Genomic DNA, 25,421 nt, shown 5'->3' with positions numbered 1-25,421 from the left:
TAGGGTTGTCAAATCCCTCCTCCAGGGAGCAGCATCCCATTTGGGTGGGGATTTGCTCCTGAAAACTGTTTTGTATCACCGCGTGCTGCTGACCTTGTGCTGAGACCTTCTCACCTCTGGGCAAAGCCTCTGGTTTCAGAGCAGGAACCCCGAAGGTTGGTTGCTTTTTACCTAAACTCACCATGCTTTCAGCAGTCCTCACGAGCTGCAGCTCCTCACCTTATATACCTACTTCTCCAGCAGCACTTATTCTGGAGCAGGATGGAAGCACCCTGAGAAGCCCAGCCCACTCTAACACCCCCCAGGGATGCGGTGAGTCTTTTCCCATCTTTTTTGGACCAAAGGGATTGACTCAGAGCCTGCCTTATTTTTGCACTTTTTCATACCTAGGATGAAATATAATTAACTTCATCTCACCTGTCAGTAATGAGCAACAGCCTTGTTGTTCACAGTGCTATTAATAGCAGGAGCTGACGTTTACTCCCTCACACCACTATCTGGAAATAATCACTGCTGCAAAGAAACACAAACCCTGATGGCTACAACTCTCTCTGCTCTTCAGATACTCATCTTATGGCAATGTCTGTCTCTGCCTTCACTCTGATCTGCCTCCATCTTCTGGGGTCCCTTTATCACTCATCACTACAAGCATCCAAAGCCCTACCAGCTTGCCCTGCTCTAAGCTCTTCTCTTGGTTTTTGACTCTGCAAGAAAAGACACTCCAAGGTCTATTCTTCATGGATGTCTTGCATTTAACTCCAGCTGCCCTTTGAACACCCCTCCGGAGTACTGGAGGCGCCTACTGGAGGCAGTAGCTGTTTCTAGCCAAACATCAGCTGCTTTGCAGGAACTCAGAGGTGCAAGCTGTAATAAAGGAAGACATTTTTTATGATGATGGGGGTGAGACACTGCAGCAGGTTGTCCACAGAAGCTGTGGATGCCCCATTCCTGGAAGCGTGCAAGGCCAGGTTGGACAAGGTTTTGAGAAACCTGATCTGTTGAAAGATGTTCCTGCCCATGGCAGGAGGGTTGGACTAGATGATCTTTAAACCTCTCTTCCAACCCAAACCTTTCCATGAAAACATCAGCGTGGGAGGCATTCATCTATGAAAAAGGAAAAAACCAATTGTAACAAGTAACAAGGAAGATGGGTTTGGGTTGTTCACGCTTCACAGACTGGGTGAAGTTACCCTGGTTTCTCCAGCACCTCTGTCAGCCTGGCAGCCCACGTCAGCAGTCGATGGGTTTTGAGGAAAGAAAGTTGAGCTCTAGAAAGCAAAACCTTTCCCTGGAAAGACCCACCAAAATTACCTCCATACCTTCTCATGCCATGAGGATTCCGCTGTGCTTACGTCTGTTAGTCAGGACAAAACTCAGGAGCATGTGTACATTAGTTTAAGCTGCAAGGGAGGCAGGTTGCTTTGCTTGCAAGCGGGAGTGTTGAGGAACAATGTCACAGTGGGATATACAAGACCTACAAGACGCATTGTAAGACAAAGCAAAACCAGAGCTCCCGCATCTGTTGCCTCCTTGAAATCAAATACCCAACACAGCAAGATGCAAGTGGTTCCATCTTATCTTTCTATCCTCATCCACACTTTTTCTGTGTCTCAGCAACAATATCTTTCCATACTCTGGGCAACAAACTAGACCAACTTATCAGCAAGTAACTCAAACCACGCAGTTATCTACTAACCCAGACTTCACCACTGCAAAGTCTCCTGCTCTACAGGACCATTATGTAAAATGTATTTTGCGTACTGGACATTGAAAGAACTGCTGTAATAGTGAAATTAATAAAAGAAGCACACAGAATAATCCAGCAGGGTCAGACGTGGTTCCTCAGGCACCCAGCACCTGAAAGCACACACCAATAGTGGAGTCTTTTCGCTCAAAATTGAAAGATGATTCCCAGCTTTTGAGGACCAAGAAAGCATTCCTCTAATCCGCCCATCTCTCTCCTGCAGGGCAGGCTGGTATCAGGCTCCCTGCACCACTGCTGGCTTGCTGGCCCCATCGCCCAAGGACTTTCCTGGAGTGGTGGCTTTGCATGGGTCACTCATGTGCCACACAAAGCGCCCACCACTCCTGCCCAAGGGGGATGCGCCATGTGATCCCCTGGCTGCGCTTGCAAGCCTCTTCTGTTCTCCTCCACCACTGTGAGCTGCGCAGCTCTCCCTCATGCAGCTGACAACGACGGTGGGTGAAAATAAATTCATTTGGTTTTGCTGCAAATTCTTCTACACGCCTTTGGTGAATAAAAGACCGGTGGGTGGATGGGTGGAAAGATTGGAGCCAAAAGCAATAACAGAGAGCACTGTTATAAGAGAGGGGGAAAATGAGACATCAGCCTTCTCCACCGGCATGAGTCCTATGTGATTGAATATAGCAGATTCCCACAGGTTTCCCAAGTCCCTTAGCACTTGAGGACCACTATCCCAAAAATGAGAACTTAACAGCGTGCTTTGCTCAAACAAAGCAAAGCTCTGCCTGACAGGTACTTTTAAAATCCATTGTTTTCTAGTAAATGCTAGTATTTCTACAGAAGCCAGCAAAACTCTGCCACCCCAAAACATCCTGAACTGACGCTTGAGTCCTCCCCTGTGCTGGCACCCATGCACCAAGGGGTTCAATGCTGAACGAAGTAAAAACCATTCCTGCTATCCACAAGCACTGGAAAGAACATCTCCTGTGGCCACCACTGCTGGTGCTCATTTTCCATGGGTGGTATTGCATTCCCGTGGGAAGGTGTTTTCCTTGGAAGCTGAGCACAAAGCATGTCTGAAAAACCTTGCTCCAGAGGCAGGCCACTCTTTTCCTTCATTCCACTTTGGCATGTCACAATGATGTGAACATGAGGAGTTCCGTTCCTGGCTCAGAGCTGTCCCCGGACAACATCTTCAGAGCATCAGCCAAAGGGACCAGTCAAGCTGCTCAACAGCTACCACCACTGCTGATGGGAACTTGCCAGGCAAGTGCCAGCTCCTCTGTGTGCTCAAAGTAGAGACAGGAAAGCCTCTGAGGACTGCTGACCAGAAAAGGAAGCTGACATCATGGGAAATTCTGGCCAAATTAAAAAGTGGGACCCTGCATCCCTGGCAGAGATGTGACATGAGAATGCAAGCTCTGGGAGCAGAAGGAAGCTGCCCGCAGGCTTAGTATGCGTCTTCAGGGCTTTGCTAGGAGGAGAAGTGACCTGCACATGGGCAAACCTTCCTTTGCATCCTAGATTTTCCCCCAGGCTGCTAGGAAGGAGCAAAGGGGAAAAAAAAAAAACCCTAAACCTATAAAACAAAAAATTATTCCTGTGCTTCCCATAGGAGAGGACTTGTGATTGCTCTTAATATACTTACATAAAAGCTTGCCAAAAGTGACAGGCTTGCCAATTGGAGAGATCTGAATGCCCTCAAACTCCTCCCTGAAACCTGCTGACAGACTGCAGCACAACCCGGTGCAACACCACTGCACGGAAGTACCAGGACAGAGGAAATGCAACACACTGCTGCATCATGAAGCTTTAAATATTTGCCCTTGGAGCCACTTGCTCAGCCTCCTGTACCATCTTTTGGTGTGATTTTGGCCAGAGCAGTAACCTTTTTGGCCAAGCAGGGTTGGTAAAGAGGGAACTAGGGGGTACTCTGCACTGGACACAATGCTGTGCAATTACTACTTATTTATAGATAATACAGTAAAAAGCCCCAAAGTTCAGTGTCTTGCTTTTCCTCCTGCCAGTGCTATTTATATACACTGCTCTAAGCGAGCGCGTGGCAGCAAGTGGACAGAGTCTGCAGCCCAAAGGTGGCTGTGCCACAGACGGGTATTGCTGATGCCATTTAAATCACTGCCCTTTCATCCTGTCTGTGATTTGAAGAGGGAGCAGCAGAGGAACTCAGTACTCGGGGCAACTTTCCCTCCTCCTTCGTCTCCACCATCGGTGAAACGCAGGGCAGACCAGCCAAGTTACATCAATGTCAAGGGAGTAAGGATGCCCTTCTGCGCGAGCACGGCTGCCAGGATGCGAACGCTGCCGGCAGGAGGAGTTTGGGGCACAGACAGGGCACATCAGCTGCCGCCTGGCTGCACACACAGGCAGTCGGGGTGCAGGGATTAATCAAGGACATGCAACCCGCTACAGACAGCGACTGCTCGGCTAGCCTGGTCAGGGGGGGATTATTTCTGTCTTTATGTGGCACATTCTCTCTCCTTACCTCCATCCTTTCAGTGTCTTGAGTTTTTTTTCCCTTCTGCCCTTCCAGCTCGCCTTGGCTTCAAGCAGGGCTGCCTGACAGTTCCAACAGCTTCTGCTAATAACTCTACACTCGACTTTAGTTAAAAGGCATTCCTGGAGGACTCCTACAAAATAATGGCATTTCAGAGTAGTTTATGGCCATGGAAAGCAGGTGAGACGTGAGAGGCCCTAACTCCAACACTCATGAACTTCCCCCTACATCAGAAAAGACACAGGCGTGGGGGAGCAAAAAATGTCAGGGACACAAAAGAATTATTCACGCATGAAATTAGAAATGCTGTAAGACCCCTTCCCTCCCATAAATAACTCCACGCAACCTACCACTGCAGGATTCATCGCTCTGCCATAAATAATGCCCTGCTGGAAGGGCAGTGGCAGTGCATCTATATGCCGAGGGTGGGTGACATTCCTCGATTCATGGGCATCTGGTCAGTAGGTGATGAGATCACCTACACAGCATGAAGAGAGATGAATTATTTTGTCCCAGGCAACCAGCTCTGCTACATTTCCATCTACCTTCTTTTCCACCCTTGCTACCTTTCACCTTTCATAGAATCACAGAATGCTTGGGCTGGAAAGCCCATCCAGTTCCACCCCTCTGCCACGGGCAGGGACACTTCCCACTAGACAAGGCTGCCCAACACCCCATCCAACCTGGCCTGGAACGCTTCCAGGGATGAAGCACCCACAACTTCCCTGGGCAGCCTCTTCCAACCTCTGTTGTTGTTGCTATCAAGAGCTGAAGATATTTGCAACCATCTCTAAGCTCAGGCAAAGCCTCCAGAGCTGTAATCAGCAGAGGATTGGATGGAATGATGGTGACATCCCACATGCAATCTGCAACACGGCCACAGCACAGTTCCACACGTTTGCTGCCAGAAACACCATGACCATGACCCGCAACAGCAACGGGTCTCAAACTGCCCCAGGAGGCAGGAATTTAGAGCTGGCCTCTACAGCTGATAAACCTCAGTATAAAATATGACATAGGAGAGCGATGGGGTTTTAGACTGCAGACAACAGCTGGCCAAAACATCTGTGCAAACCCAAAAGCATATATGAATTCAGACTAGTATATGCCATAATGGGCCACCACTGATAAACCTGGGGGAGCATGACATGCTACCCAGGTGATGGCCCTACTGGGACATCTTGCTGCAGGCCAGCTTTACCTGCAGGTGATGGAATGGCTGGCGAGGCTGCAATTTAGAATAACAGCATGAGAACTACCTTTCATCAGTGCCTACTCCATGCTTCTAACGGAGCAGATCCATACTCATGAGTACCCAGCAACTTTATCACAAGTATTCTGTTTTGGGAAGCGTGTGAAAGCCCCTGGAAAATCTCCAGGACACTGACACCTAGCTATAGGTTACTTCCACTACAGTATTTTGACCACAGAAGACTTCAGATAGTGGCCATGTTTTATCCCGAACAGCATCTCCTGCTGTCACTGCTGGGCATGTGACCCAGCAGGTATTTTTAATCTTCTTAAAGCCTTTGTTTTAAACCTCATCCTGTTCCTCTGAAACACCTATGTGACAGTTCCTACCTACGCACTTTACTTCTCTAAAGCTTCAAGAGGAACCAGCCCCAACATTCGGATCAACGCAAGCTGTTAGTGGCCATATACCATGTCATCAGTTCCAAGGGCTGAGTTTTCAAACGGCATTCAGTCCCATGGGGCTCAGAGGGTCACCATGCATGACAGCACCCAGGGGAGCTCAGCAAAGCCCTGGGAAGCACTCAGAAGATCTCAAGAACAAGTTTTTGATGACTAAGCTAGAAACGCAGGCCGTACTGTAGACCAAGTAAAGACAGCCCTTCCATCACATTTCAGAGGGTGCTATATTAAGAAATGCAAGAGCAGGACTCTAAAAATCTTATATCTGGCTCTTTTTGCTGGCCGTGATGCACCTTGCAAGGCAAAGATTTTAATAAAGCCAACGTGTAACAGCTGTTCAAGAAAAAGCTGCAGAAGCAGTTATATGGGATTAGAAGTTCTGTGCTTATCAGGGTGGATTTAGCCTGGGCCATTGCTTTGCTCTCCGCTGTTGAAAAGAAGGACAAAACCACCGATGCAGCAACTGCAGTCTACCTGCTGGGTCATCAAGAGAAAACAGTTTGAGAAACCAGGCATTACCTGTGGATTTTTGCATGTGAGCAATTGTTATCGATAAGCAAAGAATTAAATAGCTTAAAGGAGCAGATAAAGACTACAATACACGCTTTTGGCCCAGCATTGTCCTCAGGGTTAACTGGATGATGAGTCCCAATTCAATGGAGCTGAGTCAGCAGTACAGACTGGTCTGCACAAACGGACAAAGCCAGAAAAAAGTATTCGAAGTATTTTCAGAGCAGATGGTCCCTATGCATCCAAAATCCGCATTAAGGCCATCAGCTGCAGAGTCAGACCTTAAGTATATCAATGCTTTAGAATTTAGACTGGTTTTTAGTTAGAAGTTTAAAGGAAGAAAGAAATCAAACCTTTCTGCCAGCTTTGCTAACCTGTATCTTCATAGAAAATGCTCAAAAGGCTGACATGACAATTATCTTCTTATTAAATAAGTTTACAAGATAAAACGTGTTGCTGGTTGTGTTTTAAGGCAGTGCCTTAAGAGGCCATTGTTAAGGCTCAGTCTCCATCTTCTACATCAAACTTTCACTATATGGCTTCATTGCTTTCAGAAAGGTAGTGAACTTAAATTACAGCACTTTCTACTTCTAAATACAGAAAAACCAGAAAACATACAATTATTGGATGTTCTAGAATCCATTATTTGCTGGCTGACTTTTACTTGATATGCATTGCTATAAAAAGGCACCGAGCAGTAATCAAATGACTTTTACTTTAGCAGTTGGCCTAGCCACAAATCATATGGGGCAAAACAGATAGAATCCATCTTATTTTCACTATCCATCATTACTCGTCTGGTCTAAATTTAGCCAAGATTCCCTTTATTTCAATAAAAGTGCCTGCATCTATACAGGTATTGTACCAAACGCTTCAAAGCAAAGAGAAAAACTAACATTGCATTTACTTAAGGTTAAATAATAATTGCAATGTGGAGCTCTACAAGGACTTTCAAGGAGTTTTAAGTTGCTCTAACCAAGGTCAACAATCTTTAAGGTAAATCACCCTCTGGGAGAGCCCCTCTCCTGCAAATGACCACAGCAAAAGCCTACTAGAGACTCAAAACATTTGCATGCTTAAAACATGACATACAAAAGACCCCAACGTAAATTCATCCCAGTCCAGGACTACATTGCTTGCACTACTTTTAGGGGCATCAAGGACAGCTGACCTGGGAAGAGGTCACTCCCAGCAGGTGATCAACTGCATTTTACAGCATATAATCCCCATGCACGGGATGAGGCTTCTGAAGCACTGGTGCAGATACTGACTGGCTCTGCAAACACACCCAACTCTATGTCTGTAAGGCAGAGAAATGATAGAAATGGGCAAAGGTATAAATGTTCAATTGCAAGTCACAAAGCATGCATATATTCAGCCAAAACATTCTGTACGGCATGTTGCAGTGGTTCTGAACACAGAGTGTGTGTCCCTCCCTGGCCCTTAGCACACTCCTGTTGCCCTCAAAAGCCTCTGATTGAGGACTTCACTAACGCAGCAGTCGAGAAGCAGTACCACTGAATAGCAGTTTGCAATATTTATGGTACGGAAATGCTGACCAGAAAAGACTCAGACCCCAAAGCAGCTCCTCCACTTCCCTTCCTGGTGCATTGACAGGCATTGAGGGACAGGAACTGCATTTCACCAGAGAGATGCTACCACCAGACTCTCCTAAAACTAACAATACATACAACTCTGCTCCACCACAGCCTTTCTGCAGCTGACTTGAGTTTCAGGAGAATCCTACCTTGTAGCTGACACAATGAATCAAACCTCCCTGACCTCTAACTTTCCACTGTATTAATATTCTACAAGAGTGAAACACCAAGTCACAAGGAACTACATTTTCTCTCAAACCACAGTGAAGAATTCATTACTCAATGTAAAGGAAGATAGGGGAGGGGAAAAAAAAGGTTCAGGGCACATATATGGTACCGGCTGAAGCCAGTGGGTACATGGCTCTCCATGAGCCTGTTTCAAGCAATAAGTATTTCTTCCAACATCCAGCACATCAGCTTCAAATGCTGCCGCACACATACCTTTCCCAGTGCTCAGGCACCCAACAAGAATGCCAACTATAATCAGTTGGGACCAACCCACACCATTATATTACACCATGTGAAGTTACCATCCACCATACTGAAATGAGCCCTCAAAATCCATTGCAACAGACCAGGAAGGGCTTGAGAAGCAAGGAGTGAGGGTGACACTGAAGTGCCTTTTTCATCGCCATGTGTTGGCCAAGGGCACTTCTTTGGGTGCTTTTCATCAGGGCCAATCCTATCCGATTTGTCCATATGAACTCCCCAACCAACGGGTCAAACCTCCTGCCCTAATCTCTGGGTAAGAACTAAATAAACAGGGGATACACAGTAGTAAATAGGAGAACTGAAATTATAAAGCTGGTAAGGAGAAACAGGCTTTGGTCAGCAAATCAAATCCACCGCCTTTCTGCCCTGCTGCCACTGCTGCAGCACGTCTCTGCCAAGATGCTCACCCTGGCATGGAAGGTGATGGAAAAAAGCAATTTCCATCTGCAGCATGCCAAAACCCAAGGTCCTTCCCTTGCAAGAAGTGTTTGCCATGCACTTCTAATATCCAAGGCTAGAGGTAGCAGCAGGACTGACACTTCAGTTTGTAGCAAATGCAACTCCTGACCCATATAAATAAGTGGATAAATAACTAGGAAACCTCTCTTGAAACAAACCTTCGAAGTGTTTCCTAAGTGCTTTTAACACCATCGCATTTCAAACACTGTAGATCTTCCTCCAGCAATGATTATTTCTCTACAATACACTAACCAGCCCATCGTCTTATGCAAGAGCAGAGAAAGAGGTGCTCATCACACCACATGGAACCATACGCTGAAGTATTTTGCTGTGCTGCTGAATCCGACCCATTGGCCTCCTTGCGTGTGCACCTTCCCACATCACCAAGCCAACCCTCGATTGACCTACACACTGGGTGAGGACTCCAGTGGTCATGTAGAAATAGTAGTCAGGGTATCACTGCATTCCCATCCCGCTGTGCACGTAAAGCCTGGCTGCAGGAGGTGCTGAGCCTCCCATCCTGAGATTGTGCCTGGGCATCCTCAGCCCTTCAAAGACAACACAGCCAGTGTCAGCCAGGGCTCCCAGGGACACTACTGCAAAGGGCGCTCTCTCCTTGAGAATAAACACTGCATTTTTTCCAGTCTGTGAAAGCAATCTACTTCCCTTCATGTACCACTCTCTCATGGCCACCCCACTGCAGGGTCCCACTGTAAATTGATAACTGTTTTTGCATGCAGCTATCTAAATTTTGGAGACGTACTGTGAATATTTAATCCCTGGAGGGCTGTTATATTTATACCTAACTCAGCCAAACTAATCCCTGATGCGAGGTTGCTCCAGTGTGCCCCGCCTGTGCGTGCCAACCTCCCCCCACCCACTGCTGAAACCCTACACAACGAGGAAGGTGAACAGTTGGTCAAGTCTCCAGTTCCTTCTGTCACCCAAGTAATGAAAATTAAATTCCCCTACAAAGCCTCAGTATTGTCTCCTTCCCCCCACCACATTCCAGACCCCATCGACACCTCCCCAATCACTGCAAGACTCCATCACCAGATATCACTTCAATTTTTAACTTGGAAAACACTTGCAATGCCTTCCATCAAGCCAGAGCTCTGCTATGGTGCAGCAAAACACACACCTGGCTGCTCACTGTTGTTAAAGCCAATGTCTTCCTACATCCCTCTTCAAGGGCCAATGTGCCTTGGGTGTAATTCTACTGAACTCCATTATTCCATATTGAAACAATCACATTTATTTAATGCGGCAGCGAAAGAAAATTCTGCATCCCTAAAGACATGAACATCTGTCAGGCTGGGCACAAACAATGGACCTGTTGTGGATGATGCATTAAGAGAAAACAGAAATGATACGTGTAAATCTCTACATCTCTAAAATTAAAAGAAGTATAGGGAAAAAAAACCCTGTTTGTCATGTATTCAGACTACCACACCAGACCAATCAGGCCAAAAAGTCCCTACAAAAGCCTAATCTGGTTATTTCCAGATTTCCCGTGACGACTATCTATCACCACCTTACACCCCACAACCACATAAGTGGGGTTGCTTTGAGCCCCAGCCTCAATTCCAGCCATGAGAGCTGAAAGAAATTGGCAAAATAAATCAGTGGAATGAGTAGGTAAGAGACCACGCCTCATTCCATCAGGGAGACACGCGGGAAACGAAGAGCAGTCCGCTCAGAGCTAGTGAAAGCAGATACTTTCACACCAAGTATCATCCACCAGCAGCACACTCAGTAACAGAGTGTTTGCAGAGAGAGGATTGATTTATACATCTGAACAGCACCTACGGTAACCACCACCAGGAGAGATGCAAATACACATAATCCTGGGTGGAAATGCAGTATTTTGAGAATTGGGTTGATTTTCCCAACTACGCTAAATTACACTAAAGCCCTGTATCTGATGCCAAGACAAAGCAGAAAGAATGCAACCAAGAACAAGTTCACAGCTGCTCCTGATGCACCACTTCTCCCTAAAACACCAATTCCTCTTGCAGGCAGCCGATAAGCACACGCAGAACACTCAAGGTACGTTTACTCCATCATTACATTTCCCATTTATGTCACAGGTTTCTTATAATGATCAAAAGAGCACTCGGATCTGCACTGAAGGATGCCCTCAGGATGCTAAACTCTCTACAACAGACAAGGGATTTAAACCCATGATTAAGTTAAAGCAAACACCCCATTGAATCTTTATGCCAAACTGTCCCACGATTCACTCCCAGTGAATGTGGAGGGGGGGTTGTGGGGTTTGTTTTTTTCTTCAGAATTTCACTGGAATCCTCTTCAGCTGTTTGAGTCACTCATGAAAAATGTTCCCACTTCAAGAATCCTCACAAACGCTTTGATGCTTTTCAGACTACTCGTGGCTCAAAAAAAGCCCCATAAAAACCTGATGATGCCTTATTCCCAAATGAAAATCACTGCCCCAAAGGCACAGCTTGATGTTATCCTCTGAGCACTTGCAGGCTCTGAAATCACACCAGATGTATATTTTCATAGCCATTGAGTGAATCTAATTGACTTTACAGGCAGCAAAAGCTTGAAAATGTGTTTTACAAATACCGCTTTTTTAACAGTTTGGATTTTTTAAAATCTCTCATTAGCATCCTTTTCGTACAGTAAGTTCCCCCTCCCCTACACCATTTTCTCTCATTTTTAAGACATCTCACAACTAACGATGTAATTCTAACAACGAGGACTTCACCAAGAGGCTCAGTGGTGGTAAGCAGCCAGCAGCCAGGTATCTGCCACGCTTTTATTGCTCTGTCTCTTAACTAACCATCATTCAAAATTGCTCAGTGTTTCCAAGTGGCAGGTGCTCCAAACCAGGCGATTTTCAAAAGCCTCTCTTTGCGGTTCTACTACTTTACATAATTTTAAATTGAAAGACTACAGATTCATGGATTCCCACTAGAAGTGTTGCACAGTGTTTCTGATGCTGTTATCCTGCTCCAGGAAGGATGAACAGATTTGGCACCTCCAAAAAAAGAACAAAAAGCCCTGATATCAGCAAAAAAAAAAATTTTTTTTTCTATTGCTGTGCTCTGACCGCAATAATGATTTTATATATCCTATTAAAAAGGGAAGAATGGGTTTTATAGGAAAAAAATCAAAGCAGAAAAGATCAATAGGCTGTACCCAGATATGTCTGGGGCGATGCAGGTCAGATGCTCTAAAGAAGGTGTAAGAAATAGTGTTGTTGGCATCTCATTTGCCTTTAGGCAAAATGTTCTCCCCCCACCATCACTGACACGTGGGTTTGTGCACTGACGCACTCTGTTTTCAGCTTAGCAGACACAATATCCTTGTACTGCTGCTGACTTCTATTTATTTTCTCATCTTTGTAATTCAGAGCATCCTACCAACAAAAATAAACACTTGCGCTCACCATGCAAAATAACTGAACAACAAATGAAGAAAGAGAAGTACTTACAGAATGAAATAAAAATAAAAGGGATGCAAATTTAAAAGCATAATGGGAGGAAGGGGAAGATCAGAGAGATACAAAGAGGGATGCTGGGTGTGGGACCACTACTCTTAGGGGAGTACACAGGGCTGGACAAGAGAGCCAAGCAGAATTCAAAGGATAAAAAAAAATGCAAATATTGCAGTTTGACACATGAATGGAAAAGTGTGATACAGAACTGCTACGGGAGGGGAAGGAAGAGGACGAAAAAGTGGAAAAAAAATAATTCAAGGAATCACTATTCGCTTGCAATAGTAGATGTTATTATCTGATAGCTGTTGAAATGAATGTTGTATGCGAGGTTCACTGAGGAACCATTCATGGCTGGACAGCTGGTCCATCACCCCCCATTTCAATTAGCAGCGTTAGTGCAGAGACCAAGAGCTGCAACTGTAAAAAGCAAATACACTTGCACCTCTGATGCCTGTTTCCAAGTCAGGATTCAAGCACATTGGCAAAAGAGAGTGGGAGCAGCTTGTATAGCAATTACTGGTGATCGAGGATAAATGTAGGCAAGTAGCTTACTTAAAAATGCAGTGTTTGTCAATTCAAAATAGTTTACACATTTGTCCTGAATTCACCAAAGATCTTCAGCTGGGAAAGAAACCAGAGAGGAAAGCCAGGCTGGCACTAATCCTGCACACAGCTCCTGCCCAGCACTGCCAGCCCAGACACCTGCACGCAGATCTGTCCTCCCTGGGGTCACAGGGGATGTCCTGGCTGCTGGAACTTCGGAGACTGTTCCCCTCAACACCATCTCTTCAATTACTACGCTGCTATAAAATGCCTAAATGTATCATTTAGACAGAGTCGGGGATCCAGGCAGTCCCAGCCCTGCCTCAGTGTATGTCTAATAGTACCAGAGAAGAACAGAGGGACCTGCCTGGGAGGTAACAAACATTAACTCTATCACAGCTCTACCATAATCAGCATTTTCTAAATATGTACATGAGTTCTGACCCTTGCTTCTTAAGGAAGCCTATAAGAGAACCAACAAATTTGTTTCAGGCTGAAAAAAAATATTGCTTTCACCACTAAAAAGAGATCTTTGCTTCCTTGTAGTGAAAAAAACAGAGAAGGAACAGTAAATCAGCTCAATTTACATCAAAACAATCTTCCCTTTTATTTTCCAGTTCAACTGAAAAATCATTTTCTCATAAAATCTCTAGTTTTCAGTTTTGCCACTTGGATAAATCCTAGAAGCAGCACGTGAATTTTAACTGACAAATATTACTCACAAGTTATCATTTCAAGCAGTACACGCTAGCGTGTGACTAATGCTTTGTATTTTTCTATTAGCATTTACACTCTTGCAAACCCAATTTTAAACAGCAATATCACATGTAGCCACTTCAGAATACACCTGTAATACGTTTCCTATTACCTTCTTTGAAAAGTCTCCTTTTACTCACAGAATCCCACTTTAAAGCAGAAGCCCAGCTTGCCACTAAAACACAGAATTCGCAGGTTTAAATTTAAGAATTATCCTGTAAGAAATAAAATTTTCAATTGAAAGAAACAGTGAAACAGTGATAGAAGACAATAAATGATACTCTACAGGCTTTCATAAACAGCCAATTGATTGCTGGGGTCCAATGGGTCAATAGATGACTTAAAAACCATCTCAAAGCCATCTCTTACAGATACCACTGCTTGTACCTGGCTCTGGCCAGACCACTATGGACTAATTTTTAATGCACCTTTAATAAAAGGCATAAGGCTTCTCAGGGATTCCATTTGGCCCCTAGCAGGGAAAAAAAAATCTTATTATTTAGTTACAAATATTAGATTCGTTAATATGAAGTAGGTGAGACACGCTGCTAACTTTGGGTTCCCTTTAAGACCGCTTTCATTAGCCACCTGTTAGGAAAAAAATCTGATTCCTCAGCTTCCTACAGGGGGAAAATAAGTCAAAAATACACTTTGAAGCTCCCCGTTTCGCTGATGCACAAAGCAACCACAAAGACCCGAATATCCCTCAGCATCTCGCAGAACCAGATACCAGCAAAACGTCCTGCTAAGTCTCTCTGTTTGCTTTAGTCCGGAGGCGAGTTGCATTAAACATGCAATTGTTGATAACAGATTCCCAGCACTGCATTACCGCTACAAAAGCGCGTGCTCTGCAATACGCCGGTAAAGAATGCTTCAAGCTCCTGCAGCCCACAAGGGGCTTGTGGCCGCTCCAAGCCCTGTCAGCCACCCCCACCGTGGGTAATTAAATATAACCTGCCTGAATAAAGATCTAAGCCTACAGAAGGAACACATGGTGGTTCAGAAATTCGTTCTGAAATTTGGAGTCATTTTGAATGGTCTTCTTGACAATCAGGCTGTGCATTTAGGCGTTTATGTTAAAACCTGCTTTTCCAGCATATTTAGATAGAGACAGATGGAAGATAGAGAACAATACTAACCAATAATTTCTAAAGTATTGCGGCCCCTGGTCACACACACCTGACCACAGACACTTCTGAATAATTTTAAGAGGCTTAATATAATGCTAAATACAACATAATAATGTGCTTGGGAATAAGGCTTTTCAGCTCACGTTCCTACACCTGAAATTCAGTGTCAAGAAGGGCTCAAAGCTTTGCACTTTTAAAACCTTTGCCACTAGTTAGATACCTGACACAGATCCTAAGTTTAGGCTGTTATGGAACTCCTAACCTGGAACAGACTTTGGTGTAATTGTTTTAAATCTTGGCCATTCCTAAGAAAGCAAGAGAAGGAAGAAGAGCCACTTAAAACCCTCTATAAGAGTAATTAATTTGCATTTAAACTTGGAGAAAACTCTGCAGTGCTTTTCAGGTTTATTCACTAAGACAGTCATGAGAAACAGTACACAACCACACCAGAAACCACCCAACACTGGGAAAAAAACGAAAGAAAAAAACCACAAACATTACTCAAAGCCAGGAAAAAATACCAGAACACCTGATGTTCCTGCCTTCTTCACATTCATAAGTCCCAGCACAACTTGTGTTTGCTGGTGTTGAGAAGTTAACTGTGCCTAAAAAAAGATGCTGATGTTCAATTTACACAGCTTATTACTTCTTGCACTGAAGATTAATGAACAGCACTTGCACATACCGGGGTTTTTAAATACCTGCAGGCATAGCTTGTGTTCAGAAGCATCACACCCACCCTAACATGCCTACAACCTAAAAACCGCTGCATTAATTGAGGGTCATGTCCATTAGGGACTATATTTACCTAGAATTTTTCAACACATGGAGGAAAAAAATAGGTTATATTGCCCTTCAAAATTTACTATAAAATCTATTTTAATCTAATTTTGATAAAGGACTGTGCCAAAGCTCGTGGATCTGAAGGGAGAGCTATTTTTGTCTTACGGAAATGCACATTGAGGAATGGGTTTGTGCATATGCTCCTATTCCAGTGATAGATAAATAAAAAGAAGGGGAGAAGGCTGCTCTGGCTTGACCATGAACATGCTTATCCTGTTTGCGTGGATGATAAGAGCCCTGAATGTATATGATGCTCTGCTCAGACAACTTCAGTTTTCCCATGTGCGAGCCGTTGGCTGACAGCACCGCTCTTCTACACTACCTGAATCCCTCAAAAGTGGAAAAAAATTTAAATAATAAAGATTTTGTTCAGCAGAAAGACCCTGCAGCCCCTTGACTGAGTTAAGTAGAGCTGACCCGCGTATCTCGGCACTGCAAGGGGGACTCAGGCTGTGTCACCTCCAGATCTACTCGACACCTACCGGCAGGGCTGCAGGGTTGAGCTGGGGCTCAGAGCTGCCTTCTGCTCACCCACCCTTGCTGCCAGGAACAGGGAAAGTGCTCAGACAGCTCTGGAAATACAGGGTGGAAGCGTATCAAGCTCACGCTGACCTGGCAGTGCTGTGCCTTGTTCACTGTTCCCACGCTAAGCGCTTGCGGGATGGGGCCATCTCCAGATGCAAAATCCAAGGCTCCTCCTCAGCAAAAACAAGGCAGCGATGTGTGACAGCGTGCAAGTCATATCTGAAGAGATGGGTTTCAGGAGAGGCCACCTAACTTTAAAGACATTTTACATGATTCAAATAAAACCAAAATAGTTCATTCCATTACTAATGCTGGACAAAGCACACCTCCAGCACTTACAAACATGAGTTGTTTTTCCTATTGCTTCCTAAAAACTTCTGCACGGATGATGAGAAATGCCAAACCAAGCAGTTCCAGGGCATCCAGTTTGTAGAAACCCAAAACCAACAACAGGAACTGCTACGCAGCAGCATCCCTGAGCATCGCTCTCACAGGAGGCCAACCTCAGCGAGAATTTCAGACAGAATACTTCCCCCTATAAAATACATGAAGGTCTCTAATCCTAATTTTGTACCATCTCTCTGATGTGCAGATCACATGCCTTGAAGCACCCTCATTGTATTGCAGAGAGATACCAGCACATGAAATGCTCCTGGGACAGACGTTTCCGCTGCCTGAGGACCAGACTTGACCTCGGCTCCCAGCGGTGGTCGGGAGCAGAGCCAGGAAACACCAAGGCAGAGATAAGGACATGGCCTCTCCCCTGGGTTTTCCAGCTCCGAGTCTCATGCTGGACTCATCAAGGTCCTATGCGGTGCTTGAGGAGAGGCATGCACGAAAATCCCAATACACGGCAGCTGGCTTAGGGCAGATACACGAGGGTCACAGCACTGCATAAGCCAGCAAGAAATGCTCAAAATAGGGATGCTTCAGATTCCAGCTGCCTCCTGGGGCTGGGCTCTCCAAAAACACATTCCTCCACCAGCCCCAAGTCCTCTCCCCACCTTAGGTAACTGAGGCCTTTCTTTGCAAAGCAAAAGCTACTCTATTCTCTCCAAACAATGTTATCAGTAGGCAGCAGTGCTCCTGCTTATCTGGCAACTTGAGCATTACCCAGAATGTGGAAGAACTGGGCTCCGCAGCAGCCCTCTGCCCGTAGGCTCTGTGGTAGGGAGAAACCTCCACTCCTAGCTTGCAAAGGGTCTGGGTATTGCAGAGCAACCGCAGCCCTCGGGCTGAGGATCTCCTCACAGAGTAGCCCCTGTATTTTGCCCGCAGCCCTCACAGCAGCCCAGCACCCCAAAACTCATTGCTGCTCACCCCATAGGCAGCCCCAGACTTGGCACCGGGAGGTTAGCAGGAACCACACAATTTCACCCAGCTGCTCACCTTCTTGCAAACACCAGGGTTCAACTACTCCGGTGTCAGCTCTGTCCCCCGGCAACAAACCCACTGCGAATGGGCCCGATCCAAGAACACAACTAAAATATTTGCTCGTTACCCAAATATCCCACCAAGTCCGAGAAACACCTCAAAAGCAACGAGCAGCAAATAGGATCTCACCTACTTACAACCCAACTCTGGCCCCACCTCAACCAGTGTCCTTCTGGCAGAAGGATGCGATTCTAAAACTTCTGCCAAGAAGGGCAGGACATCCCTCCTTTAGGCTCAGCTGAGGAACGTGCCACCCAGGAGTGGCAGGAATTGAACCCTAATGAGCCATCCCCCCACAGCCCCTCTTCCTTAGGGCACAGTCCTCCAGGGAGGCTGGGATATCAGTGTGCACCTTCTTCATCTGCACCTCCACGTACCAGGGGACAAAGGGCAGTGGGATAAGGAGCCTCGGCTTTCCTCTGGATAGAGGCAGGAGAGCGGAGGCGCACATGCTCTCCCAGTGCGAGGCACCCAGAGGCACCCGCCTGCCCAAAGCACAAGAGCCGCAGATGTGCATCCACTGCCAAAACCCACAGCTCTCAGTGTGGCGTGTTTAATGCGACCCGACACCTCCTGCAGCAACTACTTTGGCTTCATCTGCTGCATTATGCAAGTCAGATGCCCTCAAGACTCCACCAGTTCCTGCAGGTTGCCCATCCATGCTGTCTGCCACAGCAAACACCAGCTCCCGCCACCACCAAATCTTTCCACCACCATAACACGCATGCACACCCCTCAGCAGACCCTGCCAGGACAGCCAGCAGCAGCAGACAACGCTTTAAACCACCGCAGAAAGACATGCCAGCTTGTCAGCCAAAGCCCCAGCTCCACTCGTTTTTGTGAGCAGTGGTTTTGCATCAGAGGCCAGAAGTCCTGGTTTCTATCAGCTCTAACACACCAACCACTGCAAAAAATACGCAACACAACCAAGTGGGACAGAGGCTTGAAGAGATACTGTGAAACTGATTAGTCGACAAAATCATCAGACCATAAAAGAAGCTCCAGCTGTGCTCCTCTTATTTGCGTGGAGAAACGCAAGAGGCAAGACTACTTAAAATTAATTCCTCTTTTTCTTTTTTGTTTACTAGAGACTGAGTTACTCTGGTTGACAATTAAGCCTATTATCCAACTCCTTCCTTTTCCACCACACCAGTGGCTTTTTTTCATAGCCTAAGCGGAAGAAAAAAGAAAAAAAAAAAAGGAAAAATTCCCATAAGTGCTATTTTAAAATGAAAACCACAAATTTACGAGGAGCTTAGGAAGGTTCTTGAACCATTCAACCTTCTGTTTTAAGACCCCAGCACAGAACTCAACACAAACAATTCCTTTCAAATCAACAGCAATTTCAAGTCACCCCACTGCATAGGAGCTTGAAGTTAAGCGCTGGCCCAAACATTCTGCCAGATCCTCAGCGTAAGTGTAGGAGGACAAGAGAAAACAAAGGTTTAAATTTTGGCTGGTTCACTTCTGCAGAATCACTGTCAGCACATATTTTTCAGATCATACAAAACCCAGAGAAGGAAATTTAAAATAATAACTAACTTGGAGGCGAGCTGTCCAGAAAAACCACAGAAGAAAAACTGCAACACAATGTAACTCATGGGAATGTTCAACTAATTATTAAGCTGGGTGCTTACAGCAGCCCATTACAAACTACTTCCTTTTAGTTTGGTTTTAAAACCGACCCACAGGTTTTGCAGATGCTTCGGCAAAACTACCAAGACTGTCACATTTTAATAGTTAAAACATACCCTCACTGCGGGCACCTGCCTAATCAGAGGCTAATTGTTGTAGATGCTTTGCAAAACTGTACTCCAACCCTGGGTACCACTACAAACAACAGTTTTTCATGCCTGTGTAGTGCAGATACCAAACGCAAAACATGAGCAAAGCCACAACCATCTTCATGATCTGAGACCTTAAGATCATGTACCAGTTCTACCTTTGCATTCATCACTCTCCGAAACAAGAATTCATAAACGCATCACAGAAATGCTCCCTTTCCTCTATTTTCCGCATTGGAAAAAAAAATTATTCAAGCAGGTGAACAAGAATTCTCCAGAGAAGGAGCAAGAAGTTGCCCAGTCATACTTCCAGCCAAAGCCAGGCCAACATGCAGTTACATCAGACTGTTGTTTTTTAACTCATCTAGTCAAACTCTGACCATCTCCAGCCTCTCTGGGCCCCTGTTCCTGTGCCTGATTACCCTTGCTGTGCTCATTGTAACACCTCCTTGAGAAAGCTCTCACCAATATCTCATCTGGAACAACACAGAGGACAACTGCAATCATTTCTGCCTGTGCGCTAATTTGAAAACTAACTAAATAAAAGAAACTTGAAGCTGGAAGTAGTTTTATTGTCATTTTTCTATCCTTCAGCCAGGATGGGCAGTGCCAACGTGGCACAACACAGCCTTTCTTCGTACGTTCAGACAGACAGCTTCCAAAGCACACAAATATCCACGCTTTTCCAGGACGACTCTATTTACACTGCTATCCTATGGAGAAGGAATTCAGAAACTGTATTTTGAAGAGGGGGAAACAGAGACAGAGCACTGGATTCAAGCCTCGTGCACAGCTACACCAAATAGCACAGTGTAGCTTCACAGCACATGGACAGGCATCACCACTGGTGCCAGTCCTGACTCCCTCACTCCCCAAAGCCTCTTTGCTCTTTACATAATTATGACTCCAACCAACTTGCTTAACACCGCTATCAAGGACCTTTAACAAGCACCAACAATCCCATAGACCTGCTTTTCATGGCATGGCAGAAGCCTAATTACACATGATTAAATTCTGTCAAAAATTAAAGCCCACACACTTGCTCTAAAATTGAAATCAGCCCTTCCAGGTACCAAACAAAGGCAATGCTAGCATTTCAAAGACACACTGGCAACACAGCTGAATCGGATTACACTTCTGACCCTAAACAAATCAAGGGCATTCCTAACTCTTCCTTTGAGTCCCTTTCCTTTGTTTTCTATATATGCTAGAGTTATAAAAAGACTTTGATCCATGCCCTCAATCGTGACCTTACCAGTCCCAAGCATTAACGAGCAATGCAGCTCAAACACCTATTAACTCCATATTACGCATCCTTATTCTCCTGTGAGCCCCCTGCTACTTTTCTTCGCCATAATACATATTTAAACCTCAATACAGAGGTTAAGAAATATTTTGCCACAAGCCCTCTAATTCATGGGACACCACCTTTAACAAAGATTGAGCTTGTTAAGCACAAGTCACACATCACTGAATTTATACAAAACAAGCACTGTAAATGAAACACAGCCTGTGTGTAAGATGGGACAAGATCTATATGAAATATGCACTGTGATGGGAAACTAAATCTAAAGCAAGAGCATTTAAAATATTTGGGGATTTTTATTAAAGAGGGAGCATCATTTTAGAAAAAAAATAATATTGCACACTAGAAGGAAAGGAATATTTGTGGCTATGGTACTTCCTATGAGTTCTCTAAAAATCATCAGGAAGATGTTTGTCACACCTGGGGAACTGCAATGATACAGCAAAAACACAGTCACAGAGAAAAACACCAGAGCAGGCACCTGAAGAAGACAGGAACAGCTGATGTGGGTTACTGGCATCACCTTTACTCTCCCAACTCACAGCGTATTATGTCAAATCCAGGCAGCATCCCTTTACATACCTGATCTGTGCCTCTTCCAAAACACTTGCATTAAGGTTCTTCAATAATATGGGAAAAATGGGTGCAATAACCAAAACAGGTTCCTCTATGCATCTGGGCTAGAAGAGCTTTCATCTTCCCCCTACTCCCAATCTCAGAGCTAATGCCAAGTGCTAAGAGCAAAGAAATACTGAGCTCAAGAAACGAGAGCTGGGGTGGACGGAGGCAGCAGTAAATATCTGCATCATCCACCCTCAGTGTCCCCAAGCACCTATGCCTCGGTCCTCGGGCTGGCCACAGGAGTGCTGTGCTCAGATGGAAGCTGCTTTGGATGACTAGACATCTTGGGGAAAGAGAAAAACCAAACCAAAACCAAAACCAGAGATTGCTTTGTGCCCGGTGTGTTTAAAAAGCTGCATTCTGGTGACTTTTGAGCTTGCTCAGTGCTGCTGACAGGAGGAAAAGGCGCCAGCAGTAGGGAGCAGCCATGTTCCCCGAGCAGGGCTGGGGGAAGGCTCCCTCCGGGGAATTCATACTCACCTGGCGGTTTCATGTAATATTGCTCAATATCGGACATGTCCGTATGCAGCGCACAATCGAGATAGTGGAGGATAACTTTTCTACTGAAGTAGTACCTCATACCCATCAGAAAAATGGGCAAACAGCAGGTCAGCAGGAAGGACTTGGTCACAACAAAGCATATTACTATGGAGATAAGGAAGAGAAATAAACGATACCTGTCAGAAAAGAGAATTTAGTGTTGATTTCGGAATACAAACTCATTATTAAAAAAAAAAAAAACAAACAAGAAGACAAGCACAGAGAAAAATATACATTTGCAGTACACATACAATTTACACTGTTGAGATTATCGTGTTAAGAGACGGTGTATCATGCCGAGAAAACCCCAGAGAAGTTTATGGGTGCCTGGAGAGAGTAGGTGGGAAGGATGCCGCCATGCCACAGCGGGTCCCAACCGAACCCTTCTGAAGAAGGGCTGGTGGGGATGCTGGGGGCTTTGCTCTCCCCAGCAAGGGTGAAACATAGCCAGGGCGGAAAAGCCACGCTGTGGGCACGCTGCTCTGCAGCCATGTGTTTGTCACTGCGGCATTACTATTTCCATTGCGGGAAGCACCGACTCCTGGGGAAGACGCGCTGCCTGCCTCAATGCCGGGGTGCTGATGAAGAGCTAGAGGGGCTTCTGTGGACACCCCTAAGATGGTGGGTCCCCCCAGCATGGCCCCAGACTCCCAGAGCCACCAGCTGAGACCCCTTGTGCCCCACCTGCCTGTTTAGGGGGTCACCATCCAGCACAGGGCCCTCTCCTCCCCCCTGGCTGGGGGGGCAACCCGCCTGCAGCCCCCAAGGGCACTAGCCCGAAGCTTGATGGGCAAGAGGGGCACATTGGCAAGGGAGGGGGTGCATATATTATTAATAACATGACCCTCGCTTCCATGCAATTATTAGCACAGCTTTATTTCCAGCACCCTGCGTGGGAATGCGGCGCATTGGTGGGGGTCCAGCTGCACTGCCCCCTGCGTCTGCCGAGCTCCCATTATTTCCACAGACGAGCATTCTATTATTAATTAATATATATTATATAGGGACGTATGTATACACTATATAAGCGGATATATAATTATTGATTGGACGGGGCGAGGGGCACCTTCCAGGCACTATTTCGGGCAGGCAACTCTGGGAGGTGAACCCCCCCGACCCTTCCCCATATCGAGAGGGGATAAAGGGGAAAGGAGGGGGATTATCTGTCTCCGAGCGTGGCCGGAACGCGGAACCCCCATCCCCTCGCTGCGCGGGGGCGGCGGAGCGCGCATCCTTCCCCGAGCCGCTCATTCCACCCTTCCCAGGCTGGAATAACTAGAAACACCGACTCTACCCTCCGTGCAACCCCCTTTAAGCCCACCCAGGGTCGCGCATCCCCCGCTGCCAAAGCCGCCCACCGCGGTTCTTTCTCCCCCCGCAGCGCTGCGGCTCCGCACCCGCCCCGCACTGCAGCGCGGGTCCCTCCGCCCCTCCGACCATTTTGTGAGCACACCAGAAGGGGAGGGAAAAAAAAAAGGTGGGGGGAAAGCAAACCCACCACCCTCTCTCCCCCGACACGGGAGCAGATACTCACCCGCCAGTAGCCCGTAGAGCAGCTGGGTGAGGGGCTGCTGCTTCAACCCCCTGAACGCCGTGTTGGGGATCCTCTCCATGATCCCCTCGTAAAAGATGCGGCGCACCACCTCCTGCTCGGAGGGATGGAATTCGCGGATATAGACGTGGTCGCGCCGGGGATCCTCTTTTTCGGAGCTAAGGGGAGGTGTGGGGGGGGAGGCAGGGGACCCCGCCAAAGAGGGCCACATCTGAGAGGAAGAAACAATGATCGTGTCTTTTTTGGCTCCCGGGATTGAGTCATGATCTTCCGCCACAATCTTGGTCTCACAAACCATCTTGGGAGACAGACAATGCATGCAAACCGGCCGCGGGGAGGGGGCGGAGGAGAAAAACGGGAGGGGAGGGAGGGGGGATTGGAGGAAAGAAAATAAAATTAAAAAAAAAAAAGGAAAAGGGGAGGGGGAAGGAACGGGACGCGGAGAAAGGGACGGAGACCCTCCAGGGGCTGCGCAGGGCACGGAGCGTCCGGGCGGAACGGGAGAAAAGAGCTCCGCTACATTTTGGAGAGAGATTTATAGGGGGCAGAGAGGGAGGGCGCGGGTCCCCGGGGTCCCAGCGCCCCCCGCATTGGCTGCGAGGGGTCGCCATGTGATCGGGGGGGCGGGACGCTTCCCACACCCCCCACCGCATCCCCGCACCGCCCCTTGCTAATTACTACGGGGGGCGGTGGCGGCGCGGCCGCTTCCCCGGGGCCGGAGCATCGCTCCCCGCGCCCACCGCGCTCCGTGTTATTTATTTATGTACAGCCAAAGCACCGCACGCCCGTTTCTTTCTGGAACAGTCGCCGCGGGTACGCGGAGCCGCTGGGGGAGGAAAGAAAGGGAGGATGTGCGGCTTCTCCCCGCCCCGGCTTGGGATGCTCCAGGGGGATCGCTCCCCGCATCCCCAGCGCCGAGGGATGCTCGCCCCCAGGCGCCCGGCGCGGGGCTCCCAATAAATCCCATCCCCGCCCCCGAGGTCGGTAACTTTTTCCTCCCGTGCAGAGAAGCCGGTGAGACCCGCCGGCTCCTGCCCCTCGGCGGGGCGGGGAGAAGCGGGGGGATGCGCAGGGAGGAGGAGGAGGATGGGCTCCTCCTCTTCGCAGGACCCGAAAAGCTCTGGGCTGTGCTGGTTGGAGCGGGCCGGCAGCTGCCCCAGGCATGCGCCGTGCGCGGCCGGTGCGGGGACGGAGGGAGGGAGGGAGGGGATGCAGAGGTGCCTCCCCCCGGCAGGTGACAACGTGGGGTGCAGCTCTGCCCCCCATGCAAGCTTCGCCGGTGCATCCCCCAGGAGGGGCATCTCCTTGCGAGCTTCATCTGTGCGTCCTTCTTTGAGCGCACCCGTGCGCTGCCCTGAAAGTTCCGTCTGTGTCTCCTTCAAGGTGCACCCTGTGCATCCCCCTGCCAGCAGGCACCCTGGCACCCATCCCTCTTTGAGTTACATCCCCTGCCAGCAGGCACCCTTGCACCCATCCCTCTTTGGGTTACATCCCCCTGCCAGCAGGCACCCTGGCACCCATCCCTCTTTGGGTTACATCCCCCTGCCAGCAGGCACCCATGCACCCACCCCTCTTTGGGTTACATCCCTGCATCCTCCTGCAAGGGGCATATCCCCCTGCAAGGTGCACCCATGCACCCTCTCTACGAGCTTCATCCCTGCATCCCTCTGGAGTGTGCACTCATCTGTCGGTGAGTGCAGCCATGTCACTGGCATCCCTGCAGGATTTGCTGCCCTGGGAGCTTGTAGAGAACGTTTTGGTCTTCAGGAAGATGTACAGCGAATGGATCTTTGGCTCAAGCTAAAGCTTCGTTTCACTATGATGATTTCATTGTGGTTTCATTGCTTCACTTTTCTATTAAAAATTGTTTGGGGGTGAGACATGGGAGAGGGGAGAGGGGAAAGGATTAGGTAAAGTCTTGGAAACCTTCCCACCCAGAGGAGTGGTGCCAGCATCCCACAGGTTTGCTCTGTGTCAGGTGTCCCTAGT

The 25,421-nt window shown here is 47.2% G+C and overlaps 1 protein-coding gene across 1 annotated transcript in view; it reads right to left on the bottom strand.

The window, feature by feature from the left end:
- The window catches only part of NAT8L (N-acetyltransferase 8 like), a 28,851-nt gene extending 5,017 nt beyond the window's left edge, over positions 1-23,834 (bottom strand). The window contains exons 1-2 of the mRNA XM_009562015.2: positions 23,415-23,834; positions 21,821-21,985 (exon numbers count right to left, since the gene is read on the bottom strand). Coding sequence (XP_009560310.2) covers positions 21,821-21,985; positions 23,415-23,751 — 502 coding nt within the window. The 5' untranslated portion in view covers positions 23,752-23,834. The remainder of the gene's footprint in view (positions 1-21,820; positions 21,986-23,414) is intronic.
- Between the last annotated feature and the right edge of the window lie 1,587 nt (positions 23,835-25,421).

Source organism: Cuculus canorus, chromosome 4 (genome assembly GCF_017976375.1).
Source record: "Cuculus canorus isolate bCucCan1 chromosome 4, bCucCan1.pri, whole genome shotgun sequence".
Classification (NCBI taxonomy): domain Eukaryota; kingdom Metazoa; phylum Chordata; class Aves; order Cuculiformes; family Cuculidae; genus Cuculus; species Cuculus canorus.
The sequence above is the reverse complement of the archived record's forward strand: the minus strand, read 5'-3'. Positions and strand labels throughout refer to the sequence as shown.